Source organism: Bradysia coprophila (assembly GCF_014529535.1).
Source record: "Bradysia coprophila strain Holo2 chromosome X unlocalized genomic scaffold, BU_Bcop_v1 contig_12, whole genome shotgun sequence".
Classification (NCBI taxonomy): Eukaryota; Metazoa; Arthropoda; class Insecta; order Diptera; family Sciaridae; genus Bradysia; species Bradysia coprophila.
Window position 1 is genome coordinate 1,726,444 of NW_023503293.1, and position 27,666 is coordinate 1,754,109.

Here is a 27,666-nt window from a genome sequence, read left to right on the forward strand (position 1 = left end):
CGCTTTTTTCTAGAAAAGTTTTACAATGATACCATACTTTCCACAGTAATCCAACATTGTGTAGTACTGGTGTAGTATTAATGTTGTAAAAGTGATGACTGCTGTAAAAGCGATAGATTATGTTGTGTAAGTGGTTTTGGCCGATGCATTTTTTTTTTTGGAATACGATCATTGTTTTTACGTCTATCATACCACACTTTTCGACTCACACTTTTTTCACTTTAGTACTCAATGAGATTCGAAAAGTGTGGTATAAAAGTCGTAAAAATGAGATAGGAGTGATGTAAAATATGATGGTCGGATGCAACGATCACATCCAACGACAATCATTTCTTTCCCTCGCCAATCACAACTGAGTCCATATGTTCTGTGTTTATGCAGTCAGCGAACTAAAAGAATAAAATATCAAAACGTCACGCACCAGACAGAATGAATTTCGTATTTTCAAACTACCTACAACATTCAACGTGATGAAGAAAAGAAAATCAAAGAAAAAGTAATGTCCCGCAAATAATAAAAAAAAGGTTTACCACAAGTGAAAAGTATCAATCCATCAATAATTCGGTGCTGTGTTTTATGGAAATAAAAAATACATTTAAATGCGTGTCATGCTGTTACAACTCATCAATAAAATTAATAGAAAAACGTTTAATAGTCACAGCATTTTACATATTTTCATAATAAATTATACCCAGCCACTGTTACTGAGCCTCATTTAACATTCCAAGGTATTTTTCAATCGAACGTATAAATGAATGCATTTTGAACGAACTTGATATCATAAATATTGTTTTCGTCTTTGCTGTTATAATAAATTAATTGCACTTTTTCGTAAATTAATTTACATTTAAACAACTCATAACAATGATTCCGCAAATCATCATTAATTAACCTTAATTGGGCTTTATTTGTTTGACCTTCGCGGTTGTTTAGTAAATTAAAGTTTTTTTTTCTTTTCTTTTTCGTTGGCATGTAATTCGAAAATTTAAACATAATTTATCATTGTAGCACTTACATACCGTGGAGTACAACGGCACGTTGATGTTGTTAATTGTACACAAAAAACAATATTATGACCTAAGCATAAAGCACATAAATACACACAAACCAGCCATACATAGTTCATATCGAATTAAAAGCTTACCATTTGAAAGCTGATAAAGTCGGTTTGGCTTAACGTTTTTTTTATTTCTTTTTAATACAGAGCGGAACGTTTGGAAAGTCATTTCGTTTAACAAATGAAATTATTGTTAAAGTTGAGCTGAATATATGTAATAGTGACATTGAACGGCTGTAAACACCAAAAAAGTACTTGAAAAAAAAAACTATTAAAAAAGTAACTCGATAAACGAAAAACATCTGTTCTATGCCAGTTGTTAAATTGAGGAACCAGAACTGTATCTAATCGAGTAGAGCAATAACCACCGACGAACTATACAACATTGTAGCAGACCGAATAAATACAACCGACATCTATCAGAGAACGCTTGAACTTAGAACACTTTGTAAAAAAGCGACTAAAACGAACGGTTTGTTCGCCCGTTTAACGATTCTATATAGTGAAGACATCACCGAGAGAGTAAAATATTATTGTAAGCTTCACCAACGTGAGCTTTCTCATTTAATACAGAAGAAATGCTAAAATAATCTCTTTTTTTTAAATAAATTCAAACAATAACATTCCACTTACCTTAGTGGCAACACAGCTCTCGTGACACACGAATCCGCAAGTCAAACATCGCACGCTCTTGGGTTCCAAAAGAAATTCATGACAAACTTGGCACAATTTAACGTCTAATCGCTGAACCATTTCGAAATGATGCGCCACAGGCAATTGCATTTGTGATTGGTATAAAATTTGTGCAGATTTGTCGAATTGTTCACGCTTCTGTACGGCTGACGTGTGAATGGATTCGATTTTACCGATGTTATTGTTATTTGATGGGTTTTTGCTACTTTGCGATCCGATATTTTGCGGTTCGATCGTGATGTAGCGCGTTTCAAATAAATTGGATTGTGGTTGATGCCGTGGGCTCTCATCAATGAACGGTATACTTTCTGAACTTTTACTGAAATGTTCAGATTTCTTCGGAAGTTGTTGGCTATCGTCCGTGTTATCGGCGAATTCTTCAATTCGTATAAGAGGAAGTTCATCATAATTGCCACTCTTATCATTTAACGGTTGGTCTTGTTTTTCCTCAATTTTCTCTTCTCTTTTTTTCGTTTCGCTTTGTACCGACGACGGTCTAATTTTATCCTCCTCCAACCCACCATCACTTTCCTTTCGTTTCTCATTGTGGGTGTCGTTCACCTCAAAGGTAAATTTAACATTCGTCAATTGTTTCGATATTTTATCATTTTCTACATTATTCGGATTCGTTGTCGTCGATGATGGCAATTGCTTCTTCAAATTCGATGGCTTCGCTTTGTTGTTCTGCTTTTCTTTTTGTTTCTTATTCAATTGTTTTTTCTGCACACATTTATCGTCAATGCGTACCACCGCATCCAAGTCATGACAATCTGGCACTACGTCAACAATGACAACCGTTGTGGAATTATTATTTTCTGGTTGAACAAGTTTTTGTTGTAAATGCTCAGACGTGATGAGTGGTTTTTTAAGTGGAATAAGTTGAAGCTTTTGTATGTCTTCGTTCTGAAAGTATACGAGAGAAAAGAAGAATTAAACGAATGAATGGCGCAGATTTTGTATTTTTTATTAAATGAAAAGAGAAACACTCTAGATGCCCTGAGAAATGTACATGCACAACTCACACGGTTACGACTATATTAAAGTTTCCGATGTGCATTACACTCTCTGCGTTCAATTGATAAAACCAAAGAAAAAGATCTTTTGAATTTTAAGTTGGATTGATTGATTGATTGCACTTAGCTTTGGATAATATTTTCGTTTATAACAATGTATGCACACACCCGTCTTAAATTCTTTATGCTACTCATCCAATCCAAATACCATATCCATCCATCCATGCAGTACCTCAATTCCATTTATTAATGAGAGTTCAAGTGAAAAGGTTAGCTAACTGATTAATTACAGGGTTATTGATTATGTGTAATTGATGCGTTTTTAGATTGTACGCTTTGAACATGATATGGAGATATGATCTGGGTAATGGAAAATGATGTAGTTTGGATGATTGATTAGACAAATTAATATTATGCAGGTACATCATTGAATTGATGTAGTTTTTTTTAGTAAGTAGACCAGTATATTCGAGTTTATCAATTTGACAGTGTAACCAAAACAGTGTGTGTATCCTTTTGGTTCAATAATTTCCTGCTTTGCAATTTAAGAGAACCAACCATAAATAATAGACCGAATGGAGAAATTCTTACAGCCAGAGCGCACAAGAGTTAGCAAATACGCTCCATTTTATGTAAGATTGAAACATAGACGGTAACGGCACCTCCACGTCTCGCCTGTTACACGAGTCAATGTATGCTTTTAATGTACAAAAGGTGTGCATTGTGTGAACGAAATCCCAATATTTATATGCGGCAATAGATTTTGTGGGTTGCCAATATGTGGTATCTAAGTAAAGGGAGGCAGAGCTTCTATTGTTGTAATTCAGGAAAAGACCGCTTTAAAAACTTTTCGCTTTCATACGTTATTTGACGCATGATTTTTTTTCTGTCCTTTTGCGTCGCGGATGCATTTTTGAAACGGTGAAAATGTTTGACATGTTAAAACTAATTTTTGAGTAAAAATACATTTTTTGGTAGGGACTGGACGAGTGAAAATATTTTTGAGAGGAAAATATTGAAATATTTTCAAATGATAGTAATCTCGAGCGAAGTCGTAGACATTGACTTCTATATGCGAATTGTGGCAAATGCCCCATACTATACCCTCACGACAGAGGTTTTCTTACAAAATCCCTCATTAGGTCCCGAAATATGAGATTTATTACTTATTTAACGTATGGTTTTATCTCTACTCTATCTCTACATATCTCTATGGCACCAATGTCCCATAACACGAAAACTAAAGGGGCGCCTGAAGCGAGACTAAAAAATTGGATAATCTTCTTAACGTTATCATAACTATAGATGTGTCTTCATAATTTTCAGTATCGATCGACGAGCCTGTGTGCATCTTTAAAACGGAATCAAAGTGAATGAACCAATATAATAAACATTATGCGTAAGATGTAGCGATTCAAACGAATCTGAAAGAATTGTATGTTACACCATCAAGGTGACTTGCTATTTTTGTGTTTATTTAAATGAGTAAGAATACCCAAAGATGACTCGAGAAAATTAAACGTTGACATTGTTGATTTTACAATAAATTCGTTGACACGAACACGCATCAAATGGTCAAATAATAAGCTTTCCTGTCAATGATTTAAACAGTAATTGTCATCGTATTCGGTGGTGCTTCTACGCATTGGTAATACCCATTGGACGAACGTGTAATATATTCGTTCTTGAAGTAGACATTAAGTTTGAATTGCCAGGATTGAATAATAAAATTTTAAATAAATAAAATTAAAGTTCCACACAAGTTAGAGATATATCTTCAAAAAAAATAAAAGAATTATTTTATTTATCGTCATACTGTTCAATATTTAACTTAAAGCGACAAACAAATTGTTCAATAAATTTTAAATTCAAATCGCTTAAATCCATTAAGCTTTTATAGATAACGTTTGATAGAGAATGTTTTCTTCAATTTTCTTCTATGGGCATGTAATTCATATAATCGTTTTGGTGGGTTATATATACATGTAATGCACCGTACGAGTATGAGTATATGAATCAAATAAAAACTATGGAAGCGAGTATTACCTAAAACCATATTTAGACTTAATCGCAGTTAAGTCCTGCCTCTCGGGGCCTTAACCATTCAGACGATCGAAATGAAAAAAGAAAAAAAAATCCAAAAAAACCATTAATAAAAATTGTAACCCATATGAATAAACCACACACATAAAATATACCGAGTGAAAAACCCTTTTGGCTATATTAAAATTATAGAAAAACGTGTACACACAACTCGACAGTCTCGACACACATCAAAATGTTTTTTTTTTTGTTCTATAGAGCAAGATCATAAATTTTGTAAATTTGTTTCGTATTGTAGTCACTGTCAGAAATAATAATCTATAGAAAATGTAGTTTAAGCTAACCGCGTTTTAGCCCATTAAAATGATGGCGTTAAACTATAATCGATCCGACCAGCATGGTGTTGTTACCATTTAATGGCCATCATACGTTTACTTTATGGCTTTCATGACCATTACCATGCGTTTCTTGCAAATTGAGAAGAGCAAGAAAATGTAATTATGGCTCGGATATATATAATCGTACGGACGTAGACATTTAGAGATTTTTCGTTTACGATTTTTAATTATTTTAAATTCCCTTCTTTAACCAGAAATTAACGCAATTCATGACGTTGTCGACCTAGAACATTGATGAAAAATGGACTTTTGGTTCGATGATAAGATCAATAAATGAAATTAACAAATAATGCGTGTATCGTGTATGGGTGCTGTCGTCAGCCGTTTTGTGTTGACGAGTGTAGACGGACTAATTAGAAAAATACATCCGACGATACGATAGTCATTTTCTTTCGCAATTACATCTCGATGTGACTGGTAATAGTAATAGAGGTACATAAATTATAATGTGTGTTGCATATACATCCATCCATTCATCACCCTCACTAAAATGATTCTGTTTGTGCTTTGAATTGCGTTTTTTGACCTTTTATGTGATAGTTTCTCGTTAATGAATTAATTTGAATTAAAAACGCGGTAATTACAAAGACTGTAACATGGTGGCGGTTTTTTCGTGGAAAACTTTCTATAACCAACATGAAGCAAGCACTCTGTTTGTTTTATAGAGACGTGCATTTTCTTGTTGCTATCAAGTCGTTAATGTTGAAATGGAAAACATATTGAATTTGCAGAGAGTCATCAACTGTTGTCTCGTAAAAGTTTCTTTTAAATGGATTTCTGTTTTGATGCCGAACTGCGATCCGGACATGCATTGCACATAAAAATGAGGATGAAATGAAATCTGAGATTTACAGAGAAAAATGATGCAACGTTATAGGGTTATAATGTAGTGAGTTGGTACAGTGGATACAGCAGAGTAGGAGTAGTCAATGAAGGGCTCGATGAAGACTGAAAACAGATGCAGCCGAGTTATGTTTCTTTTTGATGTTAAACCTGAAATACTATTTTTTTATTACTGGTAATAATTCAATATTTTTGGCTGTTTCAACAGCAATAAACAATGTAAGGTCTACTAGTTTTGTCGAGAAAACATTACAGCTGCTAAAACTAAGGTGTTGCTTTGTATAATTGATTTATTTATGTTTAATCATTAGACTAACTTATAATTAAAATAAATTTGTAGAAACCTATTTCTTTCAATAGCACTCCTTTTAATTGACTCGAAAAATACATAAATTACACCTAATCACAGGACAGGTGTTTATGAAACACTATTCCACGTTGTTCATAAAAACGCACAGGTTTTTGTTTCGAACTCACTGAAGAGACGGTTTAACAAAAATTGGGTAAGCATGTTAAAGTGTTTTGATAGTTTTAACATGTATCTTATGTTCTGGAAACGAAACCAAACATTAAGTCATGCGTGACGATTACATTGAGCGATGAATACCAGGGCTGCCATACCGATAAAAATATTAAAAAAAACTATTCTTCGCTACAATTTTACAGAAACGGTAACAAAGAAAATAAAATTATCGAGATAATTATACACTCCTAAGGGTGTAGGAATATGACATGACAACATCCCCCAGCAATTGAAATTAAAAAAAACTTGCTTGGATTCGACAGAGTCTTCTACATACCAGGAGTGTCAGATGGAATTAAGGGACAATTTACGAACCATTCTCCAGAAAAGTATCTCGACCGACGTGCATAGTGTCGCAAGTCTTCACCGACATCGAAGAGGAAATTAACACTTCCCAACAAACGAACGTTGTATACTCATTCCCGTGCATGTTATGTAAGGGCAAACCAAACTAGAATCCGATAACGCTACAATACTTAAAAAGAGTGAGCCGCTGGAGATTCACCAGGCGAATCAAATAATCCTAATGATTAAGAGAAACGAAAATTCGAGAAAACGTCGCACAATGACCCCGTTCGAGTCATCCAACATTCAACCGGCATGACACGACACAAAAATCTCAAAGTATGGAGCCAGATATGAGTGGATGAGGTAGATCTAAGACCCGTCACAACAAACAGCTGAACGAATAAAACTTGGCAAAATTGGGAGGATTGTAACTGTGATGACAGAATAGCAATAGTCGAAAGAAATTAATTAGCGTAAGTCCCCTCAAAAGCTTTAAAGAGTCGAATTTAACAGCAACACAATCATTTAAATAAAGAGTTTTTTCATTAATTTATCGGTCGTCGATGTAAGCAATACAACAGAACAACCACCCACCACCAGTCGCATTACTCGAAAACGAGGTAGCAAAATAATTCTTTCTTTTATGAGTCAGAAAATCGTATTTCTTCATTGGTTAATCGCTTTTTATCATTCCAAACCCTAAATAAGGCAAATGTGACGAATAAGTGGCTAGTAGTTCGTTCGATAAACGTAAATGAGGTGCGGCTGATCAATTGTACATAAACATTGCATTCGTGTCATTGGTATCATAATCGATGAAAAGATGTTAACTTGATTTTCGGTCATTGACATCGGAAAGGAAAATTGGTTATAGCATGGTGCGTACATTGGCATAATTGGTCAAACGGGTGCGTTGAAGATTTGTAGACGTACAACGATGCGGTTATAACGGAGGGAGTAGAGATAGAGTTTTTTTAAGAAAATAATTGGTGGGAGTGGGCATGGAGTCAAAATTGCCTTGTCACCAAAAATTTAAAATTGTGGGTTTGTTTTGCAAGGGCTCGATTTCCGGGAAACCCAATTTTTACGGAAAAATCGGTCCTTAAAATAAGAATATGGGTGAAATAATAGCAGTGAAAAAGTGCTATTATTTCGCCGTCGGTAGATAAAATAGCGTATTGACCTCTGTCCAAATGTTTACTTATAGACACTTGGGGTTATAATATTCGCCTTCGGCTCATGCAATAACTCCCCAAGTGTCAAAATAAACATGTGGACAGAGGTGAATAATCTACTATTTCTCCGATCATTTTCTGTGTTTTGAATAGATACTCGTGCGTGCGAAATGGGAGAAATGTAATGTACTTTGACTTAATTAAACAAGCAATTGAAAAAAGTGAACACTTTCTTCAATTCCCAGGCCCAGCTTTCGCATGCTCTGGTGCATCGACATTGAAACAGGAAAAATTAAACGATTAAAACAATAGCTGGTGTTTCATATATTGATCATATATTGAACATCTTGAACATCTTTGTACGTACATACTCATGGACATAATAAGAACCAGCATATCATTTCTTTGTGCCATTACAAACGCCCTTTAGCCGGTAGCACCACTTCTCCGAAGGAAATTATGTCTCATCGACACACATAACTTTTTAAGTCATGCCATGTATGTTGAGTTGAATTAATATACCCCCAATGTGTACACATTTCCCGGCAAAGTCAAGGATGCATGCATGATTTATGATTTGTTCGGGGGGTAAACCACAATCAGGACAATCAGTCTTTTATTATTTTGAAGAAATCAAGCATCAAACAAATGTCATTAATTTAAAAAAAAGACAGATTTTCCTATTCGAAGCATTAAATTGTGTGTATTGTGTGCGATCAAAAGAAATGTTTTTGAAGAAAAAAAAAATCTTCCTTTTCCATTACACACATATAACCCCGATGACGTTTCACAAAAAAGTGTTTATAGCTTAGCTATTAACAATAACACATTAACAAACGGTATAGGGCTAATATTAAAGGCACAAACTGTCACAAAACAATGTACTCAGACATTTCGGTAGTTTTGACTATGCTTATCTTGTAAATTTGTTTAGACATGAGAAAGAATTCGGTTTAATTAATCACACTCATGGATAATGAAAATTCCATCTATTTATAAAATGTATTTAAATAAATCGTTTGAAAACTGGTGTTTCATAATAATAATTAAAGTCAGCATAATGTTTGGTTAAATGTTAACCAAATATTCGAAAATATTATTTATTTTCCACCTATTTATAGACTCACTCTCTCCGAAAGAAAGAAAAGACGCAATGATAAAAATATAATATTTAATAAATTCAACGGCACAACACAAACAAAATTAGCTTTTCACACATTTATTTTCGGTTATTTGTTATTTCCTAGACACTCGAAAATATTACTTCACATTAAACTTGTTGCTCTAGCTGACGTAAGTTAATCATAATAAACCACAACCGAACACCAATTTTCTTTTTTTTGCAATTAACTGAATTTTTCACGCTGAATCGCTAATTGGCCAATTATTGCACTGTTAACTGGGAAGTAATAGCTATTTTACATTCAAATTGCATGTCAAAATTTGGCAGACTTTGAGTTCTACTTTTTTAATGCATACACGAAGCATAATATATTGAAAGAGAGAGAATCGTCTACCTTAATAACATATCATTGACTCGAAAAAGAAGTGCCAATACTCATAGAAAATCCTTTATAATTTTACAAAAGAAAATCCTCAAATTCAAAGAAAATCCTCACTAAAATCCGCAAAATCATGGAAAATCCTTTAAAAGGTTCAAGAGAATCAAATTAAAAGAAAAAAATAAGGTAAAAGCATAATAAAACGATCGACTACGGTTTTTGCCAATTTTGAAATTCAATTGAACCTTTAATCCTTTAAAATCCATCCAGAATCCTTGGAAAATCCTTCAAATTTTTACGAAACAAAATCCTCAAATTCATAGAAAATCCTCAAGAAAATCCGCAAAATCATGAAATTTTTTTAAAAAGTTCAAGAAAATCAAATTAAAAGACGCAAATCCTTGAAAATAAAAAAAAACTTAAAATCCATCCAGAATCCTTGGAAAATCCTTGAAAATTTTACTAAAGAAAATTCACAAAATCTTAGAAAATCCTTCAAAAGGTTCACAAAAATCAAATTAAAGACGAAAATCCTTGAATATTGAAAAAAAACCTTTAAAATCCATCCAGAATCCTTGAAAATTATACGAAAGGAAATCATCGAATTCATAGAATATCCTCAAAATCTTGGAAAATCCTATAAAAGGTTCAAGAAAATCTAATCAAAAAACAAGAAAATTAAAAAAAACCACCTTTAAAATTCATCCAGAATCCTTGGAATATCCATGTAAATTTTACGAAAAAAAACCCTCAAATTTACAGGAAATCCTCAGGAAAATCCACAATGTCTTAGAAAACCCTTTAATGGGTTCAAGAAAATCAAATCAAAAGAAGAAAATCTTAGAAAATTGAAGAAAAACAATCCATCCAGAATCAATCTCCTCGCTCGAACACGTCTGTAAAGTATAACTTATACACCCCATATTAAGTTTATTTTTGTCTGTACACAGTAGCTAGTGGACATTGTTGTCTTTGCATCGACCTTAAAACACTAATCTTAGAAAAGCCATTATGGTTAAACCATACTGCTAACTGCACAGCATAACATTAGATTTTCATTGTATTGAGTGAATGGTGTCTTTGCGATGTATTTTCTTACTTTCATTGATGGGGATGCGCCTGGGTGATTGATCAATTGCTGGTGCACAAGCACAGTATTGTATTTCTCACAATGATGATATCAAAGCGTATGCGCTCTTTTATCTCAGAATTCACAAGCAAACCACTTATGTGAAGTGTAGCATACTTCCCATTCTCTTTCATTTCTTTTATAAAAATGCAAAAAAAAACATAAAAATTTGGCATAATGATTTAGTTTATTTTTTGTTTTTAAAATTGATGTGCAGTCATGAGCAACTTAAAGTGACGTCATATCGATCCCTTATTTCTATAGTCCTCTTTGTTCCGAACATTATATTTTGTGACTCATGTGAAAGACATTTTATGAATTTGTAGAACAAAGTGGAGCAGTAAAAATGAGAGATTGATAAGACGGCGGCACATTTAGGTCACCTATGTTTGGTGTTTGTTCATGTAGTTTGTGTACTACAGTACCATTAGATACATCTCATCTTATATTAAACGATAGGCTACCATCTTACAATGTTTGATTATTAACATAGAATTACTGAGATCTAATCTACCCTAGAACTTAGTACAAAAGAGATGCAAGATTTTGATCGTACATCTCTTTTGCAATAAGTTTTTTAAGCGTTGTAGTAATGGTAAGTAGATTGTCACAAAGTGCAAATTCATTGCATACAATCTTTCAACAATCTCTTTGTTAGTGAAAAAGTAAGGATTTATTTAAAAGAATAGTATTCTCTTCGGATGTTTCACTGATTGGTAGATACTTGAGAATTATATCCGTTTGCATTCATAAATTTACTTCCCCTAGAAAATTAGATATCTATTATGGACAGCCCTAATTATTTTCGAAGAAAATATAAAATAAATCAATAACGCAAGAATTTCATATAAATTTCTAACCAAATATTATACTGTGAATAAACAAAGAGGACTGAGAAAAAAAAATGTTTACCCCTTACGGTGCTCATATTTCAAATGAAATAAATAAAGTAAATTCCACATACAATGAAATATACGTATAGGCTATATAGGCACAGACAACCAGATCAAACAATATTATAATCTTACAGGTATAAATTTTGTTTCAAATACACGTATGGTTTTTCATTTCTCGATTTTTTTTTTTGTAAAAAAGAGACCTTTTTTCTCATAATCCCATGCTTTGGATTCAATTCACGAATTCATTTCAATGTCAAGGTTTCTAATTTGAATGTATAAAATACAAAATGTGTTAAATCCTTTCATTACGAAAAATTTCTTTCTGTTTAAATTGTATATATTCATGATCTGCTCGTGTTCTTTCTCGTGTTATGAAGAAGATGATTTTTTTTGCTAAAAAAATATATGTCTGAAAACTGAATGAATATTACAAATATAATATTCATTATTTAGATTCAGGCACGTTCTACGTTCCGATACAGTATGTTAGATCAGCTTTTGTCGTGAAGCGATTTTTTTTTAAAATGTTTTGTGTGTGGAAACATTAAACATACTAAAGCGAAAAAGAAAATAATTTTAAATGAAATGTCAGCAAACGGTAACGAACTGGAAAAATCGAAAAGAGTTTTTTTTCTATAAAATTTGAATTCTGTGTTCCAACACGGTGAGCTTGAAAAAAATTAAATAAAAAAGTTCGTGCATGTTCAGTTCAGGTTCAGTTTGATCAAACCATATATTTTACAGACACAGCGAAAAACGATTTTCTTACATAGAATCATGTTGTCCATCGATTAAAAATAAGGAGACGCTTGTGTGAAACAATATGTTTTCATCATTTTCTTACAAATTTCAAAAATGATTGGAGAAGACTTTTGTTTGTCCATTATATTTTAAATTTACTGTCAACGCTGTCTTGTGCCAGAAAATGAAAGTTTTGTCTCGACCCCACGAATATTTTTGCACAGTCAAAATGAATATGCACGGAATTTCTTATTAAAATTTTTTTTAAGCCCACCGTGCCAACACCACGAGTAACCTCTAGGATGTGAAAATTTTGTTAATAAATGTAAAGACATTTTTTTGTACATTAAACAGAACACTGCATTAGATCAACGTAATTCTAAATGAATGGTAAAGGATTGTCGAAAATGTGGCAACGATTTAATTTCAAAATTACTTATGTTTGTTCGTTTTCAGTCATAGTTGTAAAATACTTGGCCCTACCACTTGGGTGGGTTAGGTCACTTAACGGAACTACTTTTTAGATTTTGGAAATTAAAAATATGTTTGATTGTGAAGAGACCTCAAACTTTGAGTGTTGTTAGTTCCATTAGCTCTATTGGTCCCACATCGGTTGAGAATGAGAATTACTCGAGCTTTCGTGGAACTAAATAACCGCCATACTAATTGCACTCACGTTGTTTAATATAATTCAAATAAAAAACTTAAAAAATAAACAATTAAGCGATGATAATGCTTTAAGTAACGGTATGTTCATAACCCATGAAATAGAAAAGACGCTCGATCATTATTCCCCATTGAGTGTGCAGTTTGTATGGATGCGTGGTACAGTTGTTGACTCTGAAATAAGTAAGATACTCATTTCATTTCAGTTGTTTTTCAGTCTACTCATACAACCAAAACTTCCTTTACGTTTGCACTTGCTTTCGTTTGTATGAGTTAACCAGCTGAAACGAAATAAATGACATATTTAAGAGTCGCCGACTGTATTGAGCGTATCTGTGTCTAACATATTTACCAATGTAGAACATTTTCAGAGAACCATAGTGGACCCAACCGAACAGACATTTCAAGTGATTTTCCGTCATAAGACCCTGACTTTTAGTCAAGTGAATAACGTAAATTAGTCAAATCAAACTGACTCTTGCGAGCCACATTTCTGTATTCGGATTTGTTTCTTTGTTTTTAAAATAATTCTGAAAACAACCGATGCTTGAAATGAACCAAATTCTGTAACCAAATTCTGCTTCAAAAAGAAATGTAACATTCTCCACAGTTCGACTCGTTCAATCACAGAAAATCAAACTTATCTAAACCTTTTCCCCTATGAGTTAATAATAATATTAATAGAAGAAAAAATGATGTGCGTATGTTATACGCACAGTATTTGTATGGAAGTCCTTATAATAGATGTACCAAAGCAAATAATACACCACTGGTTCTCCAGAGTAGCATCGCATAAAAATTATTTTTATAGGTCACACATGGTTTTTTGAACAAACTTTAGTAGATGGGTGGAATATTCATTGATACACATAATGATGAAAGCATATGCCTGTTTCTTTTTAAAAAAAAATGCTAAATTCAATTTAAGAATCTGAAAGAATTTTTTGTTTGCTTTGTAAATAATTTTGTATGTACAATATGTACATTGGAGAATGGTTTCACATTTGCGATCTTTTTATTCTTTTTAATTTATTATCCTAAGATATTCTCCGGAATTCTCTATAATTACATCGTTTGATTTACGCATGTAACGGAATAACGTAAGATTTATTTTCTAACTCTGCTATAATATTTTCTCTAATATAGTTTGGCTGGATGGTGTTGCTGCGAAGTAAAATAAATTTTTCTTTAAACACTTTGAACTATTACAAGTTGTTGTTTTTTCCTCCATTAATATGCTAATAATGCTCGAAATCATACTATAAATTATTACAGGTGTCGTTTCGCTAGAATAAATAAGTCATTGTTCAGTCTACTAGAAAGATGGTCTAAAACCTTTAGTTAAATCGACCTTCTCGGTGGTTTAACCGTTTTTTTGACCGCAAAATACTAACATTTTCACACAAGAATATGGAAATGGTAATACATTTTTAAAGCGGCTACCTCTAGTAAGTTAGATTTGAATAGGTCGTTTAAAAATTGTATTATCCAGGGCCAGATCCACAGTTTGCAGTTGTCTACGGATGTCCTATAGCTTTATTTATGTAATCTACTATCACCCTACCAGAGGTCGATTGTCAAACCAAGACTCATTTTATGATGAAATAAAACTGGTTGAAACGACATTGTCCACAGGCAGCGTAAGTATCGAACTGCCACTCTCAGTTAAGGTCATTAAAGTTAATCTACTTCTATAGGTCACATTTACTTTTAATTAGACTGAGTAAGCGTATTGCGATTACTTCTTTACTTTTACTTTCAGTTTTTTTTTTACATAAGATAACAGTGCAGAGATATTACTTTGTCGTCGTTATCAATAACAGAAAACTACAATTGTAAAAGTTGGTATCAGAAGTCGGTCTTTTGTCAAAGTGACGTTTCAAACGTCAAACGAAAAAAAAAAAATGTTCGGAGTGATGTTTCTTCCAAGCAACGGTTAAGCCGAACACGAGCCGATGTTGGACCATAACAACAACTTATTTTTCTTTGTTATTTTTACAATTATGGCTCTATGGATGACGGATTGACCTTGGAAGAAACTGTATTTTGTGATGACTACTTCGAACACTTTTTTCGTTTGACGTTTAAAGCGTCACTTTGCCAGATGGGAAAGACCGACTTTTAATACCAACTGCCACAATTATAAAATTTGCAAATCAGCTGATTTTTATTGTTCTGATACGTATACCTGATATTTCCAATCCAACTCAAAGGAATGAAAGTAAATAAAAAGAAAAAAAAAAGATTTACAGTCTTTTAAGAGTTAGATATCCATATACTCGACCATAACGTCAACAGGAAGTTCCTTAGCATTTCCAAACAATGTTAATATCAATGGGCTCTTTTCTATTGTTTGACTTTAAAATGTGCGCCATTTACTTTGAACGACATGAATCTAAAATAAAACTATTTTTCTGAAAAAAAATTGAAATGCCAATGTGTATTGCTTCGCGTACGTACATTATAAATACTTGACTTATCCCATCATTGACCATCTGGTCACGTGCTTTGTAACAATTTGTTATAAAATGTTATTCATTTTGAATGGTTTTAAAACTGCAATATAAACATCTGCTATGTAAAAAGAACTATGGATCAGTCGTGTGTTTAGATGAATGAATTGCATACAAAATCCATTTACTCTGCTGAGATCTCATTCGGCTTTTAATGCAAAGTAAAAAAAAAAAAACGAAAACAAAACAATAAAGTGCATGCAACAGCATTGTTGATATTACAGGAAAGATAAATGAAGGTGTGCTTCGGGTTTTCTATTACAGATTTCATGCAGTTTAGTGTGATTTTAACTTTTCAATTTTTCTCTTGTCTTTTCTCATTCAAAAGTGCTGCATCAAAATGACTGAGCTGTTAAATACCTACTGAATTATTTCTACTTCCTATTGCAAACATGTTTTTGGTGGACATTGAGAAGTGTGTGGGAGGAGGAATGATGGGTGGAACTGTCTATACCAGTAGACGTTCACAATAAGTTTAATCATCTCTGGCGGGTGATATATGTGCAACAGATCATATTTATGTGATCTGATTTAGAGAGGGTATTTGTTTGAAATAATGACCAACACTACCGTCTATAACAACAGTTCTTCTCCTAGTCGATAAGAGGAGCGGTCTAATTTCACTTTAAATGAAATGGAAGTTGACAATAGAAGTGACTGAGTGGATGTCGAATAATTACAAAACGTAAGCACATACACCGGACGTGAGATATGGATGAGCTTTTTTCCCTCAATTTTAGGCCAAATAAGTACTCACAATACAAACACTACAGAGATGATTAAAAAAACATTTCTTTTTCGGACAGCCTACATCATTCCCAAGCATTTAAGCCATTTTAGCAACAATTTTCTTTATCGATTTTACAATTTTTGAGTTAAAAATGAACACCATTTTTAATGGTCGGCAAACGTCAATGACTGACTAAAAACACATATTCGACAAAGTCCAAATTCAATATTTTCTGTTGGAAATTTAGTTGAAAATTTTATTTCATCGATTTTGCGTAAGTACTTAAGGCCAGGTTAAGGTGGTATAGATGTCTAGCTGTTTACATTACCATGGAAGTCGCCTGGCAAGGCAAGTATTTTTTTGTGTAACCCTTCCGTTCCGACTCCCGAACCGTCGCACACCCTTATTCCAAATACTATTAGAGTGAATGTGGGAAAAAAGGCACAAGACCCGTTGCGATCTATGATACTCATGACAACTTAATTGAGAAATCAAAGTCAAAATTTCCGAACTTTCAATCCGAATTTTTGATATCAAATCATTTGGAAAAAGGATAGTGAATTGTATGTTCCTAACATTACTTTGTTAAGGAAAAATTAATTAGTTTGAGTTGAGGTTTCCTTTACATGTTAATACCATTTTCATTGCAAATAATCTCATGTGTTCACACTTTGAACCATTATTCTAAATATTTTATAGACACCCTAGCTGTGATATGTGTAATGTGTTCTGAGTTCCCGCATTATTAAAGTCACAAAAGGCAATACCATCATGTTGCGAATCTTGTCGGAATGTGACTAATAAAATTGGCAATTAATATTGGGAAATGTATCAGCGAACAAATAATTTAATTAACTTTAGTAACATATACGTTTCAGAAGTTACGATCGGTATTTTCGTTCGAATATTTTTCAGTTGTAAATTTTATTAAGTGATGTCACCTTATTCAGAAGTCTTTATGTCTACCTTTACTCAATATTTTATTTTTCGTTTCACATCAAAAACAACCAGCTAAATATTGATTCGCATTTGTGATATTGGAAATATAAAATTGTATTTTCTTCTTGATTTCAACCACTAAACTTCACGAAATATGCGAACAAATAAACATAAAACAGACACATTTATTTTTAATATGTAAGATTTCTTTAAATCCACAGACGCCAAGAAGTGCCATTGTAATCTAAGAGCACGCGAAACATAAATATAAATAAAACCAAAGACTTTTAGAAAGCCACAATGGGTAAACCATGCAGATATACAGAGAAATAACAAAACAAGAACCGAAATAAATGTAAAACGAGATTTATATGCAAATCTGACAATGATGTTTTATGGCTTTTCAACATCTTTAATGAAATCATATTTTTTACTTCCTTCTCATGGCTTGGTTTTTCTTCTGGTGAGTTTTTTTTGTTTGTTATTCGTCGTCGTTGTCGTCTACGTAGTTTAGGTTACATTAAGTTTTCCCATGTGTTTGATGATGACCGACAGAATAAATATATTCACTTTTGTTTGTTTGTTTTTTTAATTAGACTGAAATTTGTGAATTCACGCTGACTGTAAGATAATTTTGTGTGAACGAGTACATTAAAAGAAAATATCAATCAACGGACTGCTGATGAAATAGTCGTCGGAAAATAAAGTCTGTTAAGAAGCTGAACGTTTTCCATCTGTCGATTTGTTCTTGACACAAAACAAGTCAGTGTGTGACAAAACGTTGCATCGAAATGCGAAACGTAGACATTATATTGTTTTATGAAAAGATAAAAATACAGAAACTTTTGCTGCATCGACCGGCATCGACGATAAAATATTTGGAAAATTTTCCACCTGCGAATATGAAATATTTCGAAATTAATTCTCAAAATAGATATTGAAAACGAATTGACGGATTTTCGTTATTTTGTTTCGATTTTCTTGAAATTTGAAAATTATTCCCTTGAATGAAAGTCCGTTTATGAAAACATTCGTAACGCTTGTTGCCACTATAACTAGAGTAACTCTCAACCGATTTTCATAATTTTTGTTTCAATTAACTATGAATGAAATTCGTAGAAGGATAATATTGGAACAGACAAGACATTTTTCTACAAAGAATTGAATTCTTGAGGTTGGGGTAGTACTTGGATAATATTTGAGTGGTGAGATGGAAGTACTATATGGACAATTTTTTCCTCGCTTGCTCGTTACGTACGTAATATAGTAGAAAATAGAGGTTTCCAGCACGAGCTGGAGAGAAATTCTGGAATCGAATTCGCTAGAAAGGTTTTTAGCATAATTTAAGAACAATATTTTGTCTATCGTGTGCCGGAGGTCCTTGACAAAGTTCATCAACCGATTTCTTGATAAGACGACAACTTCAATAAATATATTAACTAGGCTGAATTTTCTGGCTACAGCGTAGCAAGGGCTGTAATTTATACCATTTTTTATAATAAAAGAAAAGATCATATCGCTTCAGCGATTTTTAGTGGGCAAAAAACCTTAGAATTGTATACGTGACCTTTTCTCCTTTATTTTTCCCCATGTTTAAGCCCTAAACATTAAGGACCTTATTCAGAAAATGGATTGGAAATGTGAAGATAGTAGCTATTCTTATGTTTGTGGGGCGAGAGGCGAATAGAGCGAACGGATCGACAAAAAAAAAAAAAACATACCGTAAAATGTTTAGCCAAGTGACCTGACACAACCAATTGTTGGGGCCTAGTAAGTAACTTTTCCACACATAGTATATGAAGAGTCAATCTATTTCAATGAAATATTCTACTTAGGTGAAAACTTCAATCTCCCTAATATCTCTCAAAGATTTGATTTTATTTATCACCAAAAATTGTCACCGTCCATGGTGAAATAAAGAATCGAAACGGGTCAACTATATATCCCACGTAAAAAGAAATTTTGACTAAAAGAATCTAACGAACAAATGTCAGATTATGTTTCAAAAATTAAATGTTGATGTCAGGCGATCCCGAGACATTGAAAAAAACTTACTTCAACAAAATTATTTCGATCTATCAGACTGTAACAGAACCCTAGCTTATTTAATTTTTGTTTAATGGTTTTCTATTTTTTTTTTCGTTTATTTTATCTTCTCCAACACAATATTGTATGTTGATAGAATTTAGATATTTCTTATCATACGCTCACAAGCAACAATATTCGAGCATTTTCTTACGCTGTAAGGCTATTATGAATGTCGTAAATCAAAGGGGTTATAAAATATTCTGTAGCAGGAAAGTATAAGAAAATATTTCGATTCTCATTTCAATGGCGATAAACTTCAAATTTTTTATTTTTTCATAACAAAAAATAACGAGCAAATGAAGTGACGATTCATTTTTAATTTCCATTTTAACAACATTTTTACTGTCGAAATATTTGTAAGGAAACATTACCCGCACCAAATATGTTAATTTATTTAAATGGATGCAGAAGAACAAGCAGCACTAGTAGCTGCACTCTATTCATTAAATTTGTGCATTTGGCTGTTCAATAATTTGAGAGAACAGGGAGGACGAGTATAGCGCTAGTGCACAAAAAACCAAATTAAATCTCATAAATGAATAGTAGGTAAAACATGGGATGCTGCGAAAATAATTCCTTACATAAGGTAAGAATTTTGTGATATTCGCAAACTCAATAGTGTGTTTTTGAGCAACAAGTTTTGGTAAGTATCTTTTCGACAAGTGTAGAGTTTGTTTGTCCGAGCAGAAGACGAGGTTGTCAAACCTACATTTACAGTTACCGAAAAGCAAATTGGTCAAAAACTCTGCGAATATCACAAAATTGTTTCCGAATTAATGAATTACCTCAACGCACTTCAAGCATGAATAGTACCCTAAATAGAGGGCTGAAGCTGGACAGTGCATCGAACAAATTTTGACACTGTAAAAAAATTCGGACACTTTTTTCATACAAAGTAGTACTCTATTTGACAGCTGTAATTAATAGCAGTTTTTCTTGAAGTGCGTTGATTACTTAGAATCACTCAATGGATCCTACCACATGCGAAAGTTAAACAAAAAAATTGTTTTGTTGAAGTCCCTCATGCAAATGATGGTAGAATTGTTTACGCGTAATGGATCATTTTGGCGGACAATGTAATGGTCAACTTTAGCATGGGACAAGTAGTAAATTATAATACTGGTAAGTATAGCTTTGATTCACAATCAGTAGGTTCACCGTGATGTCTTCTTTTCAAGAAATTGATTTCCTCAGTATCTCATTTTATTAGACAATAATGTTTAGTCATAGTGAGAAAAAATTGTAATGCTACCATGCTATAAGTGATAGTGGTACAAAGATCCCGCCTCTGGCAGGGAATAAAAATTAAACAACCAATCAAGAACCAATTCTTGTTTTTATTGATAAAAGGGCCGTTGTTTTCATTTGTACAACTCAACTGCTCAATTACTTTCTAATATCTTCATTAAATCGGTTTGCACAACTGACAGAATGATCTGAAAAACCATTTTACACATAATCTGCATAAACGACATTTTCCACTTAGTGGCTGAATGCATATATGACCAGTTATTATCTCCATACACGTACCATTGACATCATGTGTCACAAAATTTGTTGGTAATCTGCGTTGAATATAATAATAATAATAAGCGGTCGGAATGAAGCCGACGAAGATGAAGACGAACTCAATCAACATAAAATTGATAGGACGTAAAGAACGACACTGACAATCCATTTTTAAATATCGAATAAAAGACAATTTTCAAAAAATGCCACACATAATAACACCATTAAATGCAGACATTCAATCAATCCCAGTGTACGGTGTTGTTACTCTAAATTTAATGGGGATAGCTGAGATGAATAGCCGTTTCTTTTAATACGACCATTCCGATGCAAACATTCCATTGCGTGTGTTTTGCTTCGTAATAATATTTTCTTTTCTGAGAGATGTATTTCTCATCCCAAGTATTAAGACGTAAGAACCGGCCCCAATATTCAATTAAAAAAAAATTGATGCTTTAATGGATCGATCGATTCATCGTTAATTTCATATAAATTTTTGTAAATGCGGTTTGAATAGTTTCAATAATAATAAAAACAAACATTCGAAAATGTATTAGCCACTTTACCAACTTCAGGCCTCACTAGGTCGAATGTTCAATTCATTCAATCGAAATTTACATCATCCTACCTTGTTAAAGTTATCTCTGCACAAAACAAGTAAGGCTCGTAACAGGTCAGGCAAATCTGAAATCTGACCTCCAAAATCTGAAACATGAGTTGACCTGAACACAGGACCTGTCTCTGACCTGATCTGCAAATCTCCGTAGTCTGAGTCGACCTGAAATAATATAGCCTGACCTGTCACGAACCTTATTTTGTGGTACAAGGTGAACAACGAGTAACATAATATTATGCTACGTAATAGCTTGAGTTGTTATTTTGGCTTGTGTAGTTGCATTCCACGTCTTCAGCTCGACACCTACATATTTTCATTCGAATCCAATCAGATAATTTTTGAGGCTAGCGCCAGTATATATACTGGAAAATTTATTTCATCTTTATTAAGTGTAATTCAGTTAAAACATACTTTGGACAACCAATAAAATGTGTTATAGAAAGGAAATGGTAGAAGCCTAATCCGACGATATATTCGACCTGAGTATGTAATTTCCCCGATGTGAATGTAGTTTTGTCATAAAAGTTTCAGCACTTAAAAACTACCAGATAAAGAAAATAATTATTGAGATGAGTGTCCTATCAAATGAGTGGGTAAACTGTTTTACTGCCTACCCTATGCGAAAGTTGAACATTACGTAGCAATTTGCCCCCACGGAAAACGATAGATTATTTGTCGAATGTTTTTGAACACCAAACCAAATCCTCAACAAATTCGAATTGTTTTGCGAATTTATTGCGTCTGAACGGGTACAAAAATAATAAATATGTAAAATATTCCAGTGTGCTAAGCCGGGGAGGTTTGAAAAAGATATCGTATGGAAGGTGCGGCATAATTTTTTTTCTTCTCTTTTTTTACTATTTCTCAATGAACGCACAAGAATCTTCCCATTAGATTATGTGTTTTCCAAACGTATTATACTTGATAAATCTTTCTTTACACCGTCATAGTAATGGTGATATGTGCAATGGAACAACATCATGCAACGGAATCGGTTTTGATAAATTGTATTTATTAATGTATAACTTCCCAGTGTTTGCGGCAAACGGAATCAAATCTACATAGAGTATTAAACAACAAACATATTTACGACGTTTTTACAGCAGAAGAATTGAATAGAGAAAAACGAATAAAACATAGCTAACGACGAACCGTACGAAACACCTATTCGTTTTTTCATTTCTTCATTTCTCCTCTCTACTGAAAAGCTATTCGCCCTTTAAAATCACTTACATTATCCTCTCTTTGCCTTGTTATCATATAAAAATAAATTGCCGGAGGCAATACAGACAGCCCTGTTCGAAGTCAACTTCCATAAATTCCTATTTAAACAGCTATATACCGCTATATTTACCTATATTTCACTATGAAATGAACATTTCACAGATGAATATGCCTGTATATATAGCTCAATATGCCTGTATATAGGTCAATATGCCTGTATATAGGTCAATATGCCTGTATATAGCTCAATATGCCTGTATATAGCTCAATATGCCTGTATATAGCTCAATGTGCCTGTATATAGCTCAATATGCCTGTATATAGCTCAATATGCCTCTATATAGCTCAATATGCCTGTATATAGCTCAATATGCCTGTATATAGCTCAATATGCCTATATATAGCTCAATATGCCTGTATATAGCTCAATATAGTTAAATATAGATGTCCATATATGGAATGCCTGAAACACCACACACACATAACCAATTACTTCTATGTTAACAGAAACTCTCTAAGTACAATTTTTCCCACTTTATATCACTTTTACTAAAATCCAATATGGCCGCCGACAGCCATTTTGTTAGGAGACCGGAAGTAGTACTGACGCTTTACATTCATTAATACCTTTCAAACAAAAAAAAATCATGAAATTCGGTCAAAATTTACTCGAGATATTGACAAATTACTCCACGTTCACTGTACGGCCGAGTAGCCGGATAAGAGCTCACTCCAAGAGACCTAGCTCACGCTACCGTGAACCTAATTTCATAAATTTCCTGATTGGTACACTCAATACCTATCTAATAAAGCGAAAGGAGACGAAATATGTTCATATTTGGGCGCCCTAACAAGCAAAAACCGCTTGGCGCCCTATACCTAGTTCACAACAAGGGGTCTAACTCACGAGTCGGTCATCCGATTTCCATAAACTTTGTCGATCGGTATTGTAAATACCTTTTATTTGACGTATCACTTACAAGTGTAACGTTTAAATGTCCGGAGATATCTTCGAAGAACCATAAAGCACTTATTGGGCCCCATCTCGGGAGGGGTCGATCCAAAATCACTCATCTTCGAACTTAGCCTGTCTTTTGACATTTTTTTTTCCGCTGATTTGGCATCTATGGACAACCACAATAGGTTTCCCCTTACAAAATTCGACGTTTTACAAACGTATGCGTAAACCTTTAAGACCCCAGTTCTTCGTACGGGTCTAAAAATCAATTCGTGTAGTGTATAGAATTTCTTGGAGCTGTCTTTTCTCATTAGTATTCAAAAAGAAAATAAACATCGAAAACTCACACTCGTAAAAATCAAAGTTGCATTCAATTCTATGGATGGTTTTTTAATGGTATTTTGTACCATTGGAATGTTGTCTTAAGTTTAAGAGGGATTTTTTTTTTTCTTCTTTTTGATCCGTATGGATATTATGGAGTGTGTGCCTGTGTACTGTACAAACATTTAAATAAAAGTCATGTTAAACTGTTTGCGATATGATGGTAAATTAATTTGATTTTATTTTATTTTCCAAAGAACAAACATGGTCATGCAGTCAGAACTATTATGTGTATCGTTTATATCTCAACGTAACGTTACCTCATAAATTTAGAATTGTTTTGCAGCTATGGGTTTTGGTGTGGCTGATTGTTTTAATGTTGGTTCAGTGAAAGAAGACATATAAATATACAATACATAATTCTTACAATGATTTTATTGCTCATAGTTTCTTTATGCGGATGTCACTTCGAAAATATTATACCGTTTGTTATTATTAATAATGTTCTACCATACCAACTTCCTCTTTTACTATTTTGGACACAATAAATATGAAATTTTGCCGGAGTCTTTTCATATTATTTATTGGTTAGTGAAAGAACCCAAAGAAAAAAGAAGCTCGACCATAATTAAGCAACCTACTATCTATCGCCCATAATTATTGTAATCCAATTTTGAATTATAATTTTTTTAAATTGATTTTATGTTAATCAGAGAGTTGAGTTTCAAATATTTTCGATAATTTGGTGTCATAAGAAATAGAACTGTAGAAATGTTGAGATCGTTTTTCGTTTTGAAAAATGTTGACATAAAGGGTACAAATGGTTGAAAGTAATAAGCAAAATGTTCTATGTTAGTAAGGAAATGTTAATTAAAAAATTAACTTCTTATTGCTCAATAAAAACAACAATTTGAACGGAGGATAGAAGTTTTCCCAAGGTTTTTTTAATTGAGGAGCAGTTTTCATAGTTGAAAATTTGTAGGTGGTATGTTGGTCTACCCACAGGCAACATTTTGAGACCACCCAGACGTACGCCATGATCAGCCATCGATCAGAATATGGTTAACTTTTGTACAGAGCTGTACCTCTTCAATATTACTGACCACTGGTTATCGTAGCTATGGTAGCTGTCCCACACAAACATTTTTCCTTTTCCGGACTATTAAAAAAATTGTATTTTTCCATTGTGGCCACGAATAGTTTTTAAAATAGTTTTTTGTTTAGATTTTATGTGTGCGTAAATTGTCTGCAGAATGTTACAAATCCTCAACCGATCGATTCGAAAGGACTCGTTTTGAAAAAAAAAAAAATCGATTTCCATGCATTTTTGAAAAACGTTTGAAGTCACTTCTTCAGGAGATGTTGAAATAATTTTTGGTTTTTTTATAAAGTAGAAAAGATTCTGATTTAGGAGATCTTGTGGTTTGTAATTGATGCCATAAGAATTTCGTTGAACAAATGAAAATCTAGATTTTTATTTTCAGAATTTTTGTTTGGCCCGCAATTGCAACAAGAACGAAAAAATCAAAAATCTAGTTTTTTATTTGTTTAACACTTTTTTTTGAGTAATCATTTACAAAAACTCCAAACTATAAAACATGTCAAATTTCACTATTCTCCTGTAGCTGTAGGTATTGCATTACGAAATCTTTGCCCCTTAAAAAAAAAGCCGAAAATTATTTTCTTTAAGCAAATATACTTAACCATATGAAAATACCAAAAACTACCCAAAAACATTTGCTCAACCCCCAATGGCCATTTTATGTGTACAATAAACACATCTAAAATAACATTGAATAGAGAAAAGGAATACAAAAATGATTATGCAATATGCCTTAACTTCCACAAACACAAAACGCACAAACATCCATGTACAGATAATCAAAACAATTACTTAATTACAACCGAGCGCGGGCATTTTTACGCGCTGTTTCATATTAGATCGTTTAGAGTACATTAAGAATGAAACGCTTTTCTGTAACTTAAAACTAGGTCTTGCTTTACACATACAAGAAAAAGAAGAGAAAAAACTAAATAAACATAAACATAACGAAAACTTTTTTCGTTGGTGAATGCAATTTTATGTTTTAAAACTGAGATTATGTTAAATCTGGTTTTCCTTTAGTTTTTTTTTATTATTATTCCAAATAAACAATTAACGTACTGTGTATGAACTGATGTAAGCAATAAAACGATGCATAGTAAAAACGTTTCCGATATGATTTGGATGAAAATGCGGGAAACCTGCATCATTCGTTAAATAATAAATATAATTTTTTAAAGGTACACTACACATAAACGGTTTAGTGGTTTTGATTGATCGTTTGTTTGTTTAGCCATTTAAAATTTTTTCCATTTTGACGTGAGACGACATTACAGGGAAAAAAACCTATAATTATTTTGATTCTAATCGACCGTATACAAGAATAATAATTCAAGTTATTTTTTAGTCAAATATACCTCGTGTATACGTGTACCAAATGTACCAAATAATTGGAAATTAACTACTGTAAATGGATATCAAAGTGTGGGATAGATTGTAGACACATCGGTTTTTTTTTCTTGTCTATTTTTTCGGTTTTTTGTTTTTTGAATGATACGATATTTGTTTTAAATTTGTTGAATAATTTTTTTAATCGTTTTATGATATCATTTAATGTGCAAATATGGTGTTGAATGAAATAATAATTATTTCGTTTGGTTGTTGATATTAATTCCAACATTTTAGTTTTTTTTTTTTTAATTATACCGGCTTTTCGGATTATTTGATAAAATATGTTCGTTTGTTGAGGTAATAAAACATGGTTTTCTGAGAACTGGATATTAACATGGGTTGGTTCTCGAATCTTCTAATCGAGCTGAATACAGATAAAGTTGGTCGATATATTGTTTGTGTAACCATATGGGATTGCCCACTGACACCGACAATGTTTTAAGTATAACGGGGAGATCGGAGAACAGAAATATATAACTTCAATTCAAACATGACTCGAGCATTTTAAGCATTTTCGATTTATTCTGGGTGTAATTAGGCTTTCGCTAGTGCGATTGTGGTTTTAACAAACTCGAAATTGTCTGTTCTAATTTGAAAGCGTTTCACACGTAAGAATTTTACATGAAATATATGCATAAGAGAAGAAGTCTAGTACTTCATCGTATGTCATTTTCTATCATATCGAAACAGTGGTCAAATATCTTATTTGTTCGACATGGTGTCTATCTGATGGCACGGATTTGTTGTTGATGTGATGGGCTAACCACGTTTAATAACGGTTTAAGTCGCAAGTTTGGTGATGAGTGGTAATTTCCTTTCAAGTATGATTCGCTAGACTTTTGTTCGTGAGAAAATTGGTGAAGTGTTCTTAGAGCACTGTATCAAGTACCACTGTCGCGATGGCCTGATGAGCAATTGTATTTTTGAACTGTATTTTAATGTTAAACGTCGAAGTTTCAAAATTTACTTCGGTCGGCCATGCTACGCTACTAATACAATGGTATGGCTACGGAAATTAAACCGTAAATATAACTAGCTACAGTCTGAATTAAACCACCATCTACAACTAAGAAAAAATATTACATTTAGAGCCTGTAGACCGTTTTACGGTCATATTTACACTCGAATTTGTACCCCGTCTGCCTACCTCTGGACAAATTCATTTAAAAGGTCTTGACCATTGCATTTTGAACAGAGAAAACAGTCGTGGAATCAGTTATTTTCTACACATAATGCCATGAGAAAATGACGTTTGGTTGACGCCTTGTCGGATGACAGTTTGGTGGAGAAAATTTTTCTCGCCT

The 27,666-nt window shown here is 33.0% G+C and overlaps 1 protein-coding gene across 11 annotated transcripts in view; it reads right to left on the reverse strand.

Annotated features, from left to right (window-relative positions):
- LOC119067561 (tensin-2) overlaps window positions 1–27,666 on the reverse strand; it is a 158,140-nt gene that overhangs the window by 114,949 nt on the left and 15,525 nt on the right. For all 11 annotated transcript variants that reach the window (XM_037170629.1, XM_037170632.1, XM_037170628.1 and 8 more), the window contains exon 2: window positions 1,691–2,653. In XM_037170629.1, the coding sequence (XP_037026524.1) occupies window positions 1,691–2,653 (963 nt within the window). The remainder of the gene's footprint in view (window positions 1–1,690; window positions 2,654–27,666) is intronic.